Source organism: Trichosurus vulpecula, chromosome 3 (genome assembly GCF_011100635.1).
Source record: "Trichosurus vulpecula isolate mTriVul1 chromosome 3, mTriVul1.pri, whole genome shotgun sequence".
Lineage (NCBI taxonomy): Eukaryota > Metazoa > Chordata > Mammalia > Diprotodontia > Phalangeridae > Trichosurus > Trichosurus vulpecula.
In genome coordinates, this window is record NC_050575.1 from 158,073,672 (window position 1) to 158,089,868 (window position 16,197).

Consider the following 16,197-nt stretch of genomic DNA (forward strand, 5'->3'; position numbering starts at 1 on the left):
GCTCTGCCACAACTCGTGTGGCTCTGGGCAAGACATTTTCCCTACTTGGGCCTAATCCGAGGGCTCATCTTCTGCCAAAATCCTCTGACAGTAGAGGGCAATGGAGCATCGCGTGCACTGGTGCAGAAGGTGGGGAGGGGGGCTCTTTCCTGGCATGCGGATTTGCTGAGGTGAGCCTCAAACATCCATGCACAATGAATTGGGGTGATTTTCTGAAAATGCTTCATCCAGTGGAGTCTCTCACTGCCAGTGTTCATTCCCCCTCATTGGACCTGATGAGCACCTGAGTGCCCTTCTCTGAAAGTATTCAAACTTTGGAGCTGGAGGCTGAAATCTACAGCTCCCGTGGAGGGGGGTGAGGAAGGGAGGAGTTGCGCTCTAAGCAGCAGGGCTGGGGGCTGGGGAACAGCAGCTGTGCGGGGCAAGGGCGACACCTGCTGTGGGTCCCTGAAAACACTTTACAGGAGCAAAAGATCTGGAGTTAGAACATTTGGTCCAGCCCCGTGTTTTAGAGAGGGGACAAGTGAGGCTCTGGAAGGTCATACAACTTGTCAAGGATCATGGCTGCAACAAGCGGCAGAGCCAGGACTCAAACCTAAGGAGACGCAGCACGATGTGTGTAAAAACAATGAACCTGTAGACCCAAGTCCTACGGCTGAGTCTCAGTTCTACCATTACTGTCTACAAAAGCTTGGGTAAATCACTTCCCTTCTCTGGACCCACTTCCTCATCTGAATGTAGAAACAGCAGTCCTGAGAAAAGGGATTTTTTGAAGTGGTAAGGGACCTGGACTATCAGTCAGGAGGCCTAGGTCACAGCCCCAGAGGGTGACAAATGCCCTGTGAGATCAGCCTGTGTCCTCTATGAAATGACGAGGCTGAACCAGGTCCTCTCCAATTCCACCCAGGATCTTGACCCTCCAATCCTAAGACCCTTTCACTACAGTACCAGACTCCAGGGCTTTCCCTGCCCAGTGGCAGACAGCCTGATGGACAGTCCCTGGGCCAGCAGCTCCCAAAGGGAAGGGTAGGCCCAGAACAAGTGTAGAAGATGAAACTGTTCTCCACCTCTGGCTGGGCAGAGGAAGAGGCCCCAAGGAGAGGATAGCTGTATTCAGCAACAGTTCAAACACAGGAATGAATACACCACATCCTAAGGGCCAAGACAATCTTCAGTCCCTAGGGAGTCTGTTCCTCAGTGAACTAGGTCATCCCTCCTCAGAGTCGAGGCCTCTTCTTCTGAATGTCTTCTGCAATTTTGTTTATAGGATTTTACTTGGCTCAGATATTGGGGGGGGGGGGGGTAATGCATAAGATCAGGTGTCTTCTGGTAGCCCTGGGCCTGCAATCTTCTATCCATGAAGTCCTTACTGCTCACACCAGCAGTGGCTTGGAAAAGAGTCTCCGTGGCTACTCCCCTTATTCCCAGACCTTCTAGGATGGATTAAAGCTAGATTCCAGGCAAAGACAGGAGGTCAGTGAACCATAAAGCATTTATTTCCAAACTATAAATAAAACTGCTCTCTGAGCAAAGAAGCTCTCCAGGTTCTGAGGTCCCAGCCCCTCCACCTTCCCCTAGCTGGGGAATAGTCTATAGTTCACATTTTCTTCCCATAATAATGTTGATTATCCCTTGAATTATGACAATTCTTGGTCTAGGAGGTCTTAGGGAACCAATCTAAGGGAACCAGCCCATTCCTATCCTCCACTGTGACCCCAACCCAAGTCTTGCCCTTAAGGCCTGGTAATATATCTACTTCACCCTGATGGTCCATACAGCTCTCATTTGGTCCTGGATACCAAGAACACTACCATAACAGCCATTTCACCACAACATCTTCCATATTGATACATTATATCAGCTGAGTCCCAGAGTCTGGGCATCATAGAGCCCACTGCTGCCCATCTGATAAGGCAGGGCACTTGGATCTGCCTACATGGTTGGCTACCAATGCTGTACAAAGAAGAACCAGTGCAGGAAAAGGGTGGGATGGATCAGGCCCTACCAGTCAGGCAGGTCACTACTGCCCCTGGGCCACAAAGTACTTTTCTCCTTCATCTTCATCTTCCTCATCACCAGGCTCCCTGTTCCGTAGGAGCAGTTCCATGTCAGAGCTGGAGACGGGCCCTTTGTGGGGCTTAGGACCACTTTCACCTTTAGGGATACAGGGAGAGAGACAATTACTAAACCTGGGTTGGCCTTTTGGCTTGTGTGCATCAGCTGCAACAGAGGGAAGTCAACTGTGTGCTTGCTGAGCCAGAGAGAGCTATCCGCCCACCTGTTCTGTAGATGCCAATGCTTCCCCCAAAGGGATGGAAGTGGAACTAGGAGGCATATTTCCAGCATTAGATTAATAGCTTAAACTAAGAATTTGGGGGTCTGGTAAAGCACAAGCCAGCAGGAACTACTGCAGGGAGGCAAGAACAACCCGTTCCATCCTCACAGGGAGGAAGATCACTCAAGTGGAAACCTACTGGATACATGGAGGATGCCGCTGAGGGGCTAAAGCTCCTGTGTGGCACTCTATATTACCTTTGGAGTTGAGGGCTTTGAGGGTGATGTGGAGGGATATCCCAGACAGACAGAGAGCAAAGCCCAGCCAGTTCAGCAGGCTGATCTGGTCTCCCAGCAGATGAGCCGCCAGCAGCAGAGTACAGACTTCCTGGAGGCAGAGAGGCAGGAAGCAAAAATGTGATTGCAAGAGGAGCTGGCCCCTTTACTCAGAGGCTTCATATCAGGAATTCAAGTCTTAGGAATGGAACAGAAACAGGACTGGTAAGAAAAGGGCTGCAGAGGAGAAAAGTACTCATCTTCAGAGTATGAATAATAACTCACGTGTGTATAGAGCCTTGCAGAATACACAGCGCTCTGCTCACAGCCATTCTTTGGGGGAAAAGGTTATCATTCCCATTTTACAGATGACCATACTGAGACCCAAAGTGGCTACACAACTTGCTTAAACTCATATGGCTATCAAGCGACAGAGCCTGGATCTGAACTGAGGCCAATTCTCTTTTAATCACACCCCAGGAGTGTGAAAGTCAAATAGAAATGGGGGCCACTGATGTATACAGAAGTATTCCTGTGAGCTGCATATTGACTAAGTTTTAAAATGTAATGTCATCCATGTTCCACTGTATTTTATTTTGTTAAATATTTCCCTTCTATTTTGATCTGGTTTGGGCTGCCCACAGGAAATTCATCCCTGCCTCCCTTGAATACCTCTAGTGCTTACCCTCCACTAAAATCCAATAAATGACATCTTTTTAAAAGATCCTTTTGTGAATCCAAAATGGCAAATGGGAGCCAGAGATAGAAAGGAGAGATGCAAAACCTTTAATGCTGGAAGCCACTGAAAAGACCCTTATGTTCCACGTGGTTCTCTCACTGGAAGCCTGAAGCTCTAGAAGCTCTTTGATGTTTTTAACAGACTATCCCACAGGGCAGACAGACACGTGGCCCTCAGACTGATGATGAGTGCAAACGTGTCTCCCTAACCCATCTGTGAGGACCAGTGTTTTATACGTTCACAATCCTATTGGCTATGAGACAGCCTGGGATAAGAGAAGAGCAAGAGATTGGTGATCTGAGGACTGGATTCAAATTCTAATTCTGCTACTCAAAAGTGGCACCTTAGGCAAATGACCCAACCCCTCTGACCTTCTGTCTCCTCATTTGTTAAAAGGGGGACAGGGGGAGAAGAAATTACATTAGATGGTGATCTCTAAGGTTCTTTTCAGCTCTGTATCTGATGATCTTTGAAGACACCCCCGGCCCCCCCCACCCCCCTACACCCCCAGTAAAACAATACTTAGGGTCTATCCTAGTGTTTGGACAACGAAGTTCTTCTCTTGGGAGGACCACCCTCCCTGCCCCCGCTTCTTGGCCTTCTCATGATGCTGGGAGAGGCAGTATGGTATATAACACACAGTGTACTGGACATAGAGTCCGGAGACATGGGTTCAAATCCCAGATCGAACAGTTACTAGTTGGGAGGCCTTGGAAAAGCCACTTCACCTCTGACTTTCAGTTTCCTACTGTATAAAATGGGGATAACAATCCTTATACCGCCTACCCCATAGTTATTGTGCAAAATATGCTCTGGAAACCTTACATCACTACTGAAGGAGCTATGATGTTTAAAGTAAACCTCAGTTTCCCTGCACCAACTACCTTAAATGACTGTTACAAGGAAAATGCTTTATAAATCTGAAAGGGTTAAGTAAACGTGAGAGACAACAATCTGGCTTGGGATCCAGGGGCGCAGACCCTGTTCTCAGCTGGGAGCCCATGGAGGAGGCAGCGGCACTATCTCCAGGCAGATAGCCTGGTGGCTCTGCCTCCCAGCTCTGCTCCTTATGTGATTCCTGGCATGCCAAATCCCTTCCCTGGGCCTCAGTTTCTTTGTCTACAGAATGAGGGAGCTGCTGACTAAGGTCCCCTTCAGCTCTAAATCCTACAACTTACCTTAAAAATCCCAGCAATGGAGAGGGTCAGGCTGGAGGTTCTAGAAACTAATAGGAACTCTGAAAAGCCCAAGCCAAAGGCAAGTATCCCACCAAAGAAGAGCGACCCAAGTACCCCCAGGAGGAGCCCTGGGTCCTGGAAACGGAAGATTTTCTCAGACGTAGACAAATGTAGACCTGAAAATGACAGGAAGAGAGACTGTAATGCCAAGTTCCAAGTGTGGTTATGTTCCTAAAAGGGCTCACCCAGAATGAGTGGGAGAGGGAGGATAAGAAAGGAAGGTGTGGGGCAGCTAGGTGGCACAGTGAGTAGAACACTGGCTCTGGAGTCAGGAGGACCTGAGTTCAAATCTGGCCCCAGACACTTGACACATTTACTAGCTGTGTGACCTTGGGCAAGTCACTTAACCCTAATTGCCCTGCCTTCCCTCCTGCAAAAAAAAAAAAAAAAAAAAAAAGGAGGGTGAGCTATCTGTCATCCCATACACATCCAAAATACAAGGTCCCTTAATGGCAGGAACTGACTTTTGTTTTGTCTTGTCTCCCTAGTACCTGGAGAAAGATGCACTGAACGCAGTAGCAGCTTAGTAAATATTTGCCGAGTTGAATGAAATTTAAAGAGAGATTTGCCATCATCAACTGGTATTTCCTCAGTATCAGTTGTGCATATGGGGCTACATAAGACCCAGGGAAAGTGGATCTGAAGCAAAAATAACGTAGTACAGATTATAAGTTTATAGATTTAGTGCTGGAAGGAGCCTTAAAAGTTGTCTAGTCCAATCCTCTCATTTTACAGATGAGAAAACTGAGGCCCAGAAAAGTTAAGTTACTTGCCCAAAGCCACACATGTTCTATGAGGCAGGGCTAGGGTTCAAACCCAGGTTCTCTGAATGTAAATCCTTCACCTGGGGAAAAGTGATCACTACAAAACAGTAACTCAGACAGAAGGTCTGAGAGGCTAAGGAGGCCATCTTGACACTAAAGCAATAAAGGTCATTTTAGGGGCCACTGCAGCATTGATACCTGAAGGGAAATGTCCCTCTTAATTTAGAGATGATGGTCACATCAAACAAATGGTTTTAATAATGCACGGCATTCACTGGAGGTGGCTGTGGTAAAGTGGGAAGAGCACTGCATTTGCAGTCAGAAGACCTAGATTCAAATCCTAGCTCTTTCATGTACCTCTGTACTATACCACTTACCACTCTGGGTAACTGTAAGACTCAGCAAGGCAACGTAGATAACATGTTAAATAAAAGTCAGCAATTTATCTGGTAACCCCATGATCTATAAGATAGCGAAAGACTGTCAAGAGACCTTTGGGCCTAGACTAGCAATACCGCCAACTAGGCACCTGGTCTGTCTGTGCCCTTAGTCCAAAGCAACGATCACAGAGTTCAGAGCTGGAAGGAATCCTAGGTGACCTCAAGTCTAATTCTTTTATTCTACTGATGAGGAAACTGAGGCCCAGAGAGGGAAAGTGACTTTCCTAAAGCCACAAAGGTATTAAAAACCAGGATTCAAACCAAGGCCCTCTGACTGTTTTTCCACTCTATCTTCTGTTCCCATTTACCTCCTGTTCAGAAGGGTGACACATAGGACGCACTAAAAAAACACTTTTTCTGTTTATGCCTGAAATGTGCTTTGAGCTCTCTGGAGCAAAGTATTTAAAAAAAAATTCCAAGCAGTGGTGGTAACCACGAGCAAATAGACTTCCAATGTAGGCCATCAGGCTTGATGCTAGCTAGGCTCAGCAGCAGTGCAAAAGCAGGAGCAAACTGAAGGGAGTTCGGGGAAGAGCATAAGTAAGGAAGGCGCTTGGGGGATTAATTTAGCAGAAAAGATTAAAGGAACTAAATCCATGCAGCTTTGCTAAGTGACGACTAAGAGGGGCATTATGATGAGGGTTTGCAGAGATGTGAATGGTGTAAACATCAAGAAAGGGAGGGGGAGCTCTCTGTGTGGTACAAGGCGCTGTAATGAAAGAATGGGGAGAAATTTGAAATGGGAAAATTTTGGAAACATAATAGAAGCTTCCTGAACAACTGGGTTAAAGAATAAATTTTGACATGCGATTGGAATAATCACAGGCCACCCCATACCTGAACCAAAATCTGCTCTACAACTTCACTGCCATGGGGTCATCCAGCTTGAAAACCTCCATGATGGGGACTCACTAGCTCCAGAAGGGCCCAGGACATTCTGGACAACTCCAATTGTTACCAAGTTTTTACTTATGTGGAACTGAAATCAACCTCCCTGTAACTTCTCCCCACTGCTCCTAGGTCTGTCTTCTGCGGCCAAGCCGAACAAGTCTAATTGCTTTTCCACATGACAGACCTTAGTACCTGAAGACACTGATTATGCTTTTCCCCACCCCAGGTCATCTCTTCTCTAGACTTTTAACCATCCATAATTCTTCCATTTCTCTGGGCCTCAGTTTCTACTTCTGGAAAATGTAGGGGAGTGGGACTACATGATCCCTAAGGTTGTTTTTTTTTTTCCCAGTTCTAAATTCCATGAATTCTTATTTGAACCACCAGAGGCTCAGAGAGTTATGGTAGAATCACTAGCTGAAGCTCAATGGTCTCCTGCTTTTCTCTGGCAATCAGCTAGTTTATGCAGCTGACAGATAAACTGCTGACATTTATTTAACAGGTCTGTTTTATAAAACCCTTTACATCATTACCTCATTTGAGAACCCTGTGAGGTAAGTAGGACAGGTAGCAACCATTACTCCTACTTCAGAGGTAAAGAAGTCTTTCTTACCTGCTCCCCGCCCCCAGACAGGCTGCAGTTTATGTCAATGTCACTGTGAAATGTGACAGCCAGAATTGAATATAATAGCCTTCTGGTTTGTCCAGGGCCCCTGTGCTTAGAGTAGAAATGGAGGCAAGACAAATGATTCCCTGCTCAGTTTATGATGACAGGAACCCTGGGTAGTGGGCAAAGGCAGAGCTAAAGAAAGATCCTAGAATACATCCAATGGCCCTCAATTAACAGGAAGAAGGAGGAAGCTGTGGTAAATCCCAGGCTGCAAAGCCCCTTTATTCTCTCCCTCTACCTCCTTAAGAGGCTGGCAGCTGGAAAGAAAGTGCTCCTTTCTTGCTCCCCTCTGTCTAACATCACAACCCAACATACCTTCAAAAACAGCAAAAAGGGGGAAGAGTCCCAGAAACATGAGTGGCTGCAGGTGGTACATGGTGTCAATAGGATTTTGAAGACCTGAAGAAGAGGGAGAGAAAACGCATCCTAGGTTGCAGCCTTACTTCCTAATCCAAGCAGCTGCTTTCCCAGAGGCATACCAGCCCAGCCATGGGATGGTCTGAATATACTCACCTAGTTCAGCCTTCTGTAGGAGGATCTGGGTAAGGGTCCATCGAATTCCTCCAATGAATGAGGCCCCTAGCACCAGAGCAAATCCCTCTCCATTGAACTGTGTGGACTTATAAGTGAACATGAAGAGGCCACCGGCAATAAGCAGGACCACCAGGACTAGTGCTGCCCGCTGTCAGGATGGGAAGACATTGTCTATCATCTTGAAGGACCCAGGTTGGAGAGCAGCAGCAGCAGGATAAATGGCTCATAGGATTAAGCTCAACCATCTCATTTTACAAAAGAAGAAACTGAGGCCCAGAGAGGTAAACTATTTGCCAATGGTCACAAAAACTCATCTTAACTTTCACATAGCATTTTAAGGTTTGCAAAGTATTTTCCTCATAAGTAGGCAATACAAATATTACATATCCCATTTCTGCAGATGACAAAACCAAGGCTCAGGAAAATCACAGCTAATGAATAATGCAACTGGGACTTGAACCCAGGTTCTCTGACCCCAAACCCACTGCTCTTTCCACTACATCATAAAAGCTTAACACACTTGGAGCTATCCACTACAGCCACCTCCTGGGGCAGGAAATCTCCCATCTGCCTATGATCTGAGTCTCCTCTGGCCCCTCACCCTTCAAAGCAAGGAAGTAGTTTGGAGAGGATCCAGGGAATCCTAGCCTGACCCTGATCTGGCCCACCACCTGGCCAACAAGCCCCAGCCCACTTTCTCTTCTTAACTCTTAACACTAGGGAAGGGACTGGAGAGGACAGAGTGCAAAAGCAAACAGAGAAAGAGCTGAAGGGGAAGCTGAGGCCTCACCAGCTCCTCTAGCTTGAAGATCAGAGAGAAGATCAAAATGAAGAGGACTGCCGAGGACTTGGTCATTGTGTACCTGGAAGTGAAAACTGCAGAGTCATCCACCGCTATGGGGCCCATGGCCACAAGCTATGCAAGAAGGGTAGGAAGAAGGGTAACACTTGCTTTGCCCAGGAGGGTGACTGGGTAGGTGAGTTCTGTTCAGGCCAACAGGGTAGCCTGGGCACAAAGGGCACCGAGAAGCCAAACCTTGTCCAGACTGACAAGTGACCTTCAGTGGGGCAAAAAAAAAGAGCCGTGACTAAGAGGCCTGTGACTACTATCAAGAGGGAAAAGCTGCATCTCTGACATTGAGCTCTCCTAATTCTAGGATTTACCTGCAACTCATCAAGGAAGCCAGGGCTGGGAGGAAACAGAAGGAGAGGTAGGGAGAAGGAATGAATTTTGCTCTCCTAAAGCAAAGAATGAAGATAAGGAACAACTAGCCCTCTTGTTTCTCCCCCCACTCCCCACTGTGCCCGATTTGCATGATGCTAATGCAGTCCCATGCATGCCAGTCAGTGGCTCATTCATCTTCAACTCCCTCTTCTTTCTCATACCATGGCAATGGCCAGTCTGTCTGGGTCCCCTGATATCCCCACGCCGCCAAGACAGGCAGGCCCCAGGGCTCAGCACCCCGTATGCGCTGGGCTTACGGACGAGGCTGGAGTTTTCCAGGACAGCTGCTGGGGGCCAGAGAGAAGCTGAGAGCAAGGACTGATCCCAGAGTGGTGAGGCAGCCGGCCCATCAGTCGGACGTGAAGGCAGCCCGCTGGACAGACACAAAGAGCTCAAAGACTGAAGGGAGGGTGGTAGGGAGCAGGCCGATACTCACAGTGAGACGGTGATGTACAGGAAGCTCCAGTTAGACAGACCCACGTCAAGTGCCGTTGCCAATGCTACAGAAAGAAGAAGCGGCCTCTGGAGAGGACTGATCTCTTCCCAAGGGGCCAAGCTCACTTCTGAACTGGAGATCAGGTACAGAAGGGGCTGACTGAGATGAGGAGCAAGGGGTGTGGAGGCAAGCACTTCCTCTACTTCCAGCTTACAGTGGTCCCCGAATGGTAACACTAAGAACAACTCATAGCTCTAAAATACTTTAAGGTAATACAACTTCCTGCAAAGTGGACAGAGGTGGTAGAGCAATGCAGTCATTATCCCCCAGGGAAGGAGGGAAAGGACCAGATCTGTAGAGCAAACTGCTGATGTGAAATGCTTCCAGAGGAGCATCTGCTCTGCAATGTATACTCTCAGAGAGTTGTCTGGGACACTATGAGCTAACATCACTGGCCAGGGTCCCACAGCCAATCTGGGTCAAAGGTGGGAGACTTAAACCCAGAATGTGTCGACTCTGAAGCCAGCTCTTTGGCTACTCTATGGTATAGCTGCCTGTCTGCAACCTCATTTGAGCCCCGTGACAACTCTGTGGGGTAGCTACCACAGGTGCTATTAGGCTCAAATGAGTGAACTGATGCTTGGAAGTTAAGTGACTTGCCCATGGTCACACTGCTCTGAGATCCCGAGTCCAGGGCTAAAGGGAAGGTCAGAGCAGGGGCAGTGACCATCTCCAGGTCTTCTGACTCCCCAGCTGGGTCAGTACCCACCCTGGGGCCCACACTGCCTCCAGACATACCTGTGGGAGCTACTCTCTGGAGGTAGTCGGCCCAGCTCAGCACCACTCGGGGGCGCTGATGGCAGCACTGTGCCAGCACTCGGGACAGAGCGGAGAAAAGGAATATCACTATGAGATGTAGCAGGGTCATGAAGAGAGGGAAGTGGAAACTCTAGGGGAAATTTAAAATAGAACCGACTGTCAGGAGTTGAGACTCCAGAAAAGCAGTTTTTTCTACCCTCCCATCTTTCATGTGCACCTATATCTTCTTCAGTCTCTCCCCTATAGCCGGCACCCACCTTGTCCCCATGCCCTCCAACCTTGTACCCACATTCCACCCCACCCCCCAGGGATGGGTCCTTGTGTTGGGCACTGAGGCCCCAGAATTACCTTCATTAGCCATTTGTTGTAGAAGGTGATGCCAATGGAGAAGCAGTAATAGAGAAGAACCAGCCCCAGAGTCAGCATCACCTTCCAGATGAAGGTCAAGCCAAAGGTCCACCTCCCCATTGGCAGCAACAGCAATTCCCCAAACACCTTTTTGTCCACAGGTGAGCGGCAGAGGTGGGACCGAGCAGTCACTGACCTGGCTGGGCTCCAGCCCTCTTGCTTGAAGCCAATACACAAAGCAAGAGTTGGCTGTGCTGGAGCAAGAACTTCAGTGGGAGCATCTCTTATCAGTGGTGGCTCTCTCCCAGCTGAAGGCTTAACATGGCTATATGATCTTGGAAGCTCGGGGCTATGCTGAGGACTCTCACCTGAGGGGCTGGTGAACAGCACCTACCCGCACCATGGCTATCTGGATGCAAAGCTCACAGGATGCTGGATTTCTTGCTACAAAAAAATAAATAAATAAATAAATAAATAAGAAAGGAGTTTGGGTTCAACCATCAGCAGGACTATACATCTCCTGCAAATGTGTGCAAATGTTCCTCAACTTAGATGTTTCCAGAAGTATGATTCACCTCTGAAGGAGTGAAAAGACTAAGGGAAGAACTTATACCAAAAACTAGCACAAGCTCTCTCCCAATCTGATATGGGGGTGAGGGGGGAGCAGCTAGGTGGCACAGTGAAAAGAGCACTAGCCCTGGAGTCAGGAAGACCTGAGTTCAAATTCTGCCTCAGACACTTACTAGTTGTGTGACCCTGGACAAATCACTTAACCCCGACTGTCTCCACCCTCCAAAAAATAAAAACCTGATATGGGAACAGTGTACCTTTAAATAGTCCAAAAGCCAACCATATAACTAGTTCTTATTTCTATGTTCTGCACTTCATCTCAAAATTAAAAAAAAAATTTTCTAAACCAACCACCCCTCAAAGCATGGTGCTCTGTCAGTCATGACAATTCATTCTTGTGTGTGGATCGTAACACAGTGCCCAGACATAGAGCTAGTCCAACTCCATCACTTTACAGATGAGAAAACCTAGAGCCAGGACTGTTCAATGATTTGACTAAGGTCACCCAGGTAGTACATGAGAGAGCTAGGACTCAAAACTAGGTCATCTGACCAAATCTAGTGCTTTTTCTCTGTATCATTCAGTAATAGGCAGGAGCCACCTTAAGAATGAGTACTGACTGTTACCTTAATTCTTGCCTTGTAGAACTGTAAAGTGTTAGTCAGTGACCCACAAGACAGGAATGTAGGGAACAAAGAGGAACACAGCTCCCTATACAGAAGCTACTGGAGACTGGATGTGGTGGATGTTTGTAAAATGGGCCTTCTAGAGCCCTATTCCATCAATGAAAATTAGCTGAGAAATAGCAACCCATCTGAGGTCAGAAAGTCAGTCACCCACAACCACCTAGGTCTGGTCTTTCCAAGTGGAGTGCCCTTTGCATCACCTTTGCATCTGAAAAGGATCTTAGACTGATTTGGTCCAACATTTTACAGATGAGGAAACTGAGGTTCAGGAGAAGGGACTTGCCCATATTCACACAGATAAGCAACTGGCAACTGGAGTTGAAACCTGAACCCAGGTCATTTGACTTCAAACCTAGCATACCTCCCAGCACTCTACATGGAGCTGCCTCCCTAAAACACGGAATAAAACAGAAGATCATAAAGCTAACCTACCTTCTCCTTAGGAGAATCATCTCCCACTACTCCTCCACCCTCCCAAATACCCCTTACGAGTTCTTACACCTTTACTCAGTTTCTACCTTCTCACTTCCTAGGCTTTTTCCTCCTAACTCTCCAAACTGTATTTGCTTTTCAAGGTTCAGCTCAAATCCCATCTGCACCAAACCTTCCCTGGCTCACCTGGCCTATGGGCTCCTCTGTTGTTTTTTGAATATTCATTGAACAAGACACAGCATCATGGAATAAGAGCACTGGTGGAGATACGGTACAACGACGTCATTTTACTCATTGGAGGAAAGAGAACAAGAAAAAGGAAATGAACTGTCCGAAGTTACACAGCGAGTTGGAGCTAGGGTCCGAAGCTCCCGATTCTCAATCCTCAACAAGCAGTCAAGTTGGAAGGAAACAGGATGGGGAACACGACGCTAGGATGTCAAAGCTGGAGGCGAGTTCATTAAGAGACTGGTCCAGGCTCCTCATTTTACACAAGATTAAACAGCCCAGAAGGGAAATGACTGGTCCAATGTCCCCCCGGGGTCTTGCACAGTCCTTCCTCTTTTCCTGCAGGTTTTTTGCTCTCTCCAATTACTCTGACAGCATCCTCGGGTCAAGAACTCTAAAGTCTTTTCTTCACCTTTCTCACTCTCTAGCGCATAATAAACACTGAATAAGTATTCGCTGAACCAACACTAAACAAACATTTGTTGACCGATAAACCTGGCCGGGGTGATGCAAAGGGCGCTCCACTTGGAAAGACCAGACCTAGGTGGTTGTGGGTGACTGACTTTCTGACCTCGGGCTGGTCGCGTCCTCCTCTGAGGCCTGATTCTCGTCGTTTGTAAAACTCGGGGTCTGGACCGGATGTTCCCAGAGGACCCTTCCACGTCCAGTCAAAAAGAGCCTACTATGTGCCGGCCCGCGCTAAGCGCCGGTGAATCAAAGACAGGAAAAAGAGTCCCTGACCTCAAGGAGCTTACAGTCTGAAACGCGTGGGGCGCTGTCACGTGGAATGCTGTGGGTGCAGAAGGGAAGACACCCTATTCCGGAACACCGCCCGCTTATGTGACACAGAAGGAAACTGAGGCCCGGGGAGAGGTGGGGCTATTCCCGGGGGGGGGGGGGGGGGGGGGGAGCCGCGCGGCACAGCCCTGAGGGAGCCGCGGGGTTGGGGGTGGGTGCCCCCCTGTGGATGAGCCTGGCTGCGGAGGCGTACCCGGGGGCTGCGGCCCTGCGCCAGGGCCCGGCCAGGGGTGGGGACCGGGAAGCTGGAGGTGCTTCCTTCTAGCCCCGGGCCATGCCTGCGGGGAAGCCGGACTCTCGGCTCTCCGCCCAGCCCCGCCACGCCCTCGGGCTCCCCGCTGCCGCGGGCCCGGGCCGGGGCCGAGGCCAGGACGCCGCCCTCGCCTTCCCTTCCTCCCAGCTCCCTCGGGCCCACGGCAGTCGCCTCGGCCCCGGCTCACCTGCGGCCAGGCAGCTCTAGACGTGGCTCCTCCTGCCGGAAGTGCGAACCCGGCTCCTGCAGTCGCCATATTGGGAAGGCGGGGAGGGCACTTCCGGCGGAAGCGGCGCCTGCCCTCGTTATGGCTCATTCCCTCCCCTCGCCGGGAGACCCTGGGGTCGGGCTGGCTTAAGACCTGCAGCTGGCGGAGGAGGGAGCGCGGGGGCCGGCCTGGTTCGGAGCCAGACTCGGCCAGACTTGCCTGGCGCTCATGGTGCTCATCTCCCCGTTCTAGACTAGTAGCTCCCTGAGGACAATGTGGTGGCTCAGCCTACTCAGAGCCAGGATCTCATTTTTATTTGGAAGTTCCTTCCAAGGCGCTGATCGCACCCCATCGATGCCTGCCCACCTTGTGCCCTCCTGCCCATGACCTCCCATAAGCTCCCCCCAGGAAGCCTTCCAGATTTTCTCTGACCACCCCATCTTTTCTTCCTAGCTGACAGTTTCTTCATGATACTGAGCTGGGCCGCCAGAATCTTCCTAAAATGACCTCCTAACTTCCCTATTTCAGCAAACCCCAGGGGTCTCCCATTGCCTCCACAATCAAATGTAGAATCTTCCCTTTGGCTCCCAAAGCCCTCCAGACCCTTCCTAACTTTTCAGCCTTACGCTTTGCTCCTCCCCACATATCCTGCCCTCTAGTTGTTGAGGTTTAAGGGTGCTGGGACCCCAAAACAGCGACAAGCTAGGTCCTGCCCCAGTGAATTCGACTCAAGCCTTCTTTCAGCCAAAGTAAAACAAAGCCATGTTGGGTAGGTTCTTGAGGAATCTGAGCGTTTGTATCTCTAATGACAGTGGGCCAGATTGAACCTTGAGCTTTTGTAACCCAAATGTAAGCAGGTTAGATGGAATCTGAGCCCTTTCATGGAAACAAGATGGATCTTATATACAGAAGGACTGAGGGAAAAATCCAGGGGTGGCCAAGTAGTTTGGGGGTTCCACGGATGGTCTTGCTGGGAGTGGTCAGTAGCCTGGAGGGACTAGAGGTCAAATCTTGGGAAGATCTTAATGGGAATGACCACTGTCCTGGGGTGACTAGAGGTAGGATCGATGGGAATGACCAACATCCTGGGGTAGCTAGAGATCAGATCTAGAGAGGATCTTGATGGGAGTGGCCGGTAGCCTGGAGAATGGGATTAAGAGGAAATTCAAGGAGATTTCAAGGTGGGGTTTTCTGGGGCCCCTTAGATAAATGGGACCTAAACTCTTTTAGGGTAAGGGATGAAGGTCTTGGCTTGGGCCCATACCCGGTCATTGTGCCACTTAGCCGGCTCACTGGTCCACCAACAAGAGCACCATCTCCTGACTGAGCTGTCCCCCCCATGCCTGCTATCCCCTCCCTCATCTCCTCCTCTTGGCTTCCTTCAAGTCTCAGCTAAGGTCCCACCCTCTGCATGAAACCTTTCCCAGTCCTTCTTCATCTTCGTGCCGGTCCTCTGAGACCACCATTTATCTGGTATCCATCTTGTTTGTACATAGTTGTTTGTTTGTAAGTTGATTCCAGCTGTAGACTGTAAGCTCTTCAAGATTAATTTTTGTTTTCTTTGTGTTTCCAATGCCCAGCACAGTGCCAGGCACATACTAGGCACTTAATGAATGTTAGTTGACGGGTGATATTTGATTCCTCCATTGCCCTCTGCGTGCAGTTCTTGTACCCCACATTTTGCTGCCATACAATGCCACTGGTTTCAACGTTAATAATGATAGCAGTTACATAGCACTTTAAGGTATCCGAAGCACTTTCACGTTATATATGGCATGCTGTTTGATCTTCACAGCAACCCAGTGACATGGGTGTTCTTATCTCCCCCTTTCACAGATGAGGAAACTGAAACTGGCAGAGGTTGTCACTCGCCCAGGGTCACACAGTTGGTACTCCTTTGAAGCAGGACCCTTCCTGTCTATATCCACTGCCCCATGTTCACCATTCAATCTGCTATGCCACCTAGCTGCCACAATAATAACAATAATATGTGTAACAGTAAGGCTCCCACTGCCTGGGTTACATTTCACCTCTTCTCCAGGGTTCTTTGGTACCTTAACAGGTTTGGGAGGTGTGTCTAATCTCTTTCAGTGGCTCAGCCTTCATTGATTGTGAATTTGGGGGAGTCCAAGCACCCTAGTTTCATTTAACCACTTAAGGAACAGATTAGCTTAAAAGCTAAAGGAATGTTTACTTCAAAGGCATAGCAAGAACAAACATTTCCCCTGACTACTGGGGGCAGGACTACTTTATACTTCCCTGGTTTCTGGGAAGGGGGATGGGGAATCAGTTCACAGCTTAGCTAAGTTCCTATATAGCTGAAGTCCACACACATCCAAGTCCAAAGTCCCCCTGAGCTCTAGTCCCA

The 16,197-nt window shown here is 48.9% G+C and overlaps 2 protein-coding genes across 5 annotated transcripts; both read right to left on the minus strand.

The window, feature by feature from the left end:
* Positions 1–1,473: 1,473 nt before the first annotated feature.
* Positions 1,474–13,890, minus strand: SLC35C2 (solute carrier family 35 member C2). 4 transcript variants are annotated; one of them, XM_036752263.1, is made up of 11 exons: positions 13,809–13,880; positions 12,529–12,599; positions 10,655–11,098; positions 10,286–10,436; positions 9,488–9,551; positions 8,617–8,689; positions 7,806–7,974; positions 7,608–7,691; positions 4,468–4,643; positions 2,533–2,662; positions 1,474–2,154 (listed from the first exon to the last, which is right to left on the minus strand). In XM_036752263.1, exons 3-11 carry the CDS (start codon positions 10,772–10,774, stop codon positions 2,021–2,023), a joined length of 1,101 nt encoding a protein of 366 aa, XP_036608158.1. In that variant the 5' UTR covers positions 10,775–11,098; positions 12,529–12,599; positions 13,809–13,880; the 3' UTR covers positions 1,474–2,020. The 4 variants fall into 4 exon arrangements, with proteins under 4 accessions (XP_036608158.1, XP_036608155.1, XP_036608157.1 ...); XM_036752260.1 differs by lacking the exon at positions 12,529–12,599 and having other exon boundaries at positions 13,809–13,890; XM_036752262.1 differs by lacking the exon at positions 13,809–13,880 and having other exon boundaries at positions 12,529–13,215.
* On the minus strand, positions 13,407–15,170 carry LOC118842276 (formin-like protein 5). The gene is made up of 3 exons (XM_036749855.1): positions 15,094–15,170; positions 14,456–14,507; positions 13,407–14,093 (listed from the first exon to the last, which is right to left on the minus strand). Exons 1-3 carry the CDS (start codon positions 15,168–15,170, stop codon positions 13,407–13,409), a joined length of 816 nt encoding a protein of 271 aa, XP_036605750.1.
* Positions 15,171–16,197: the final 1,027 nt, after the last annotated feature.

Coding starts and splice junctions, on each gene's coding strand:
- LOC118842276 (XM_036749855.1), bottom strand. CDS start 15,170: ATGGGGGGGACAGCTCAGTCAGGAGATGGTGCTCTTGTTGGTGGACCA. Junction 14,508..15,093: donor CTAAGTGGCACAATGACCGG/GTATGGGCCCAA, acceptor TTGGGGTCCCAG/CACCCTTAAACCTCAACAAC. Junction 14,094..14,455: donor TATGTGGGGAGGAGCAAAGC/GTAAGGCTGAAA, acceptor CATTGTCCTCAG/GGAGCTACTAGTCTAGAACG.
- SLC35C2 (XM_036752260.1), bottom strand. CDS start 10,774: ATGGGGAGGTGGACCTTTGGCTTGACCTTCATCTGGAAGGTGATGCTG. Junction 4,644..7,607: donor CCTTTTTGCTGTTTTTGAAG/GTATGTTGGGTT, acceptor TGTCATTTTCAG/GTCTACATTTGTCTACGTCT. Junction 2,155..2,532: donor CAAAGCCCTCAACTCCAAAG/GTAATATAGAGT, acceptor GTATCCCTAAAG/GTGAAAGTGGTCCTAAGCCC.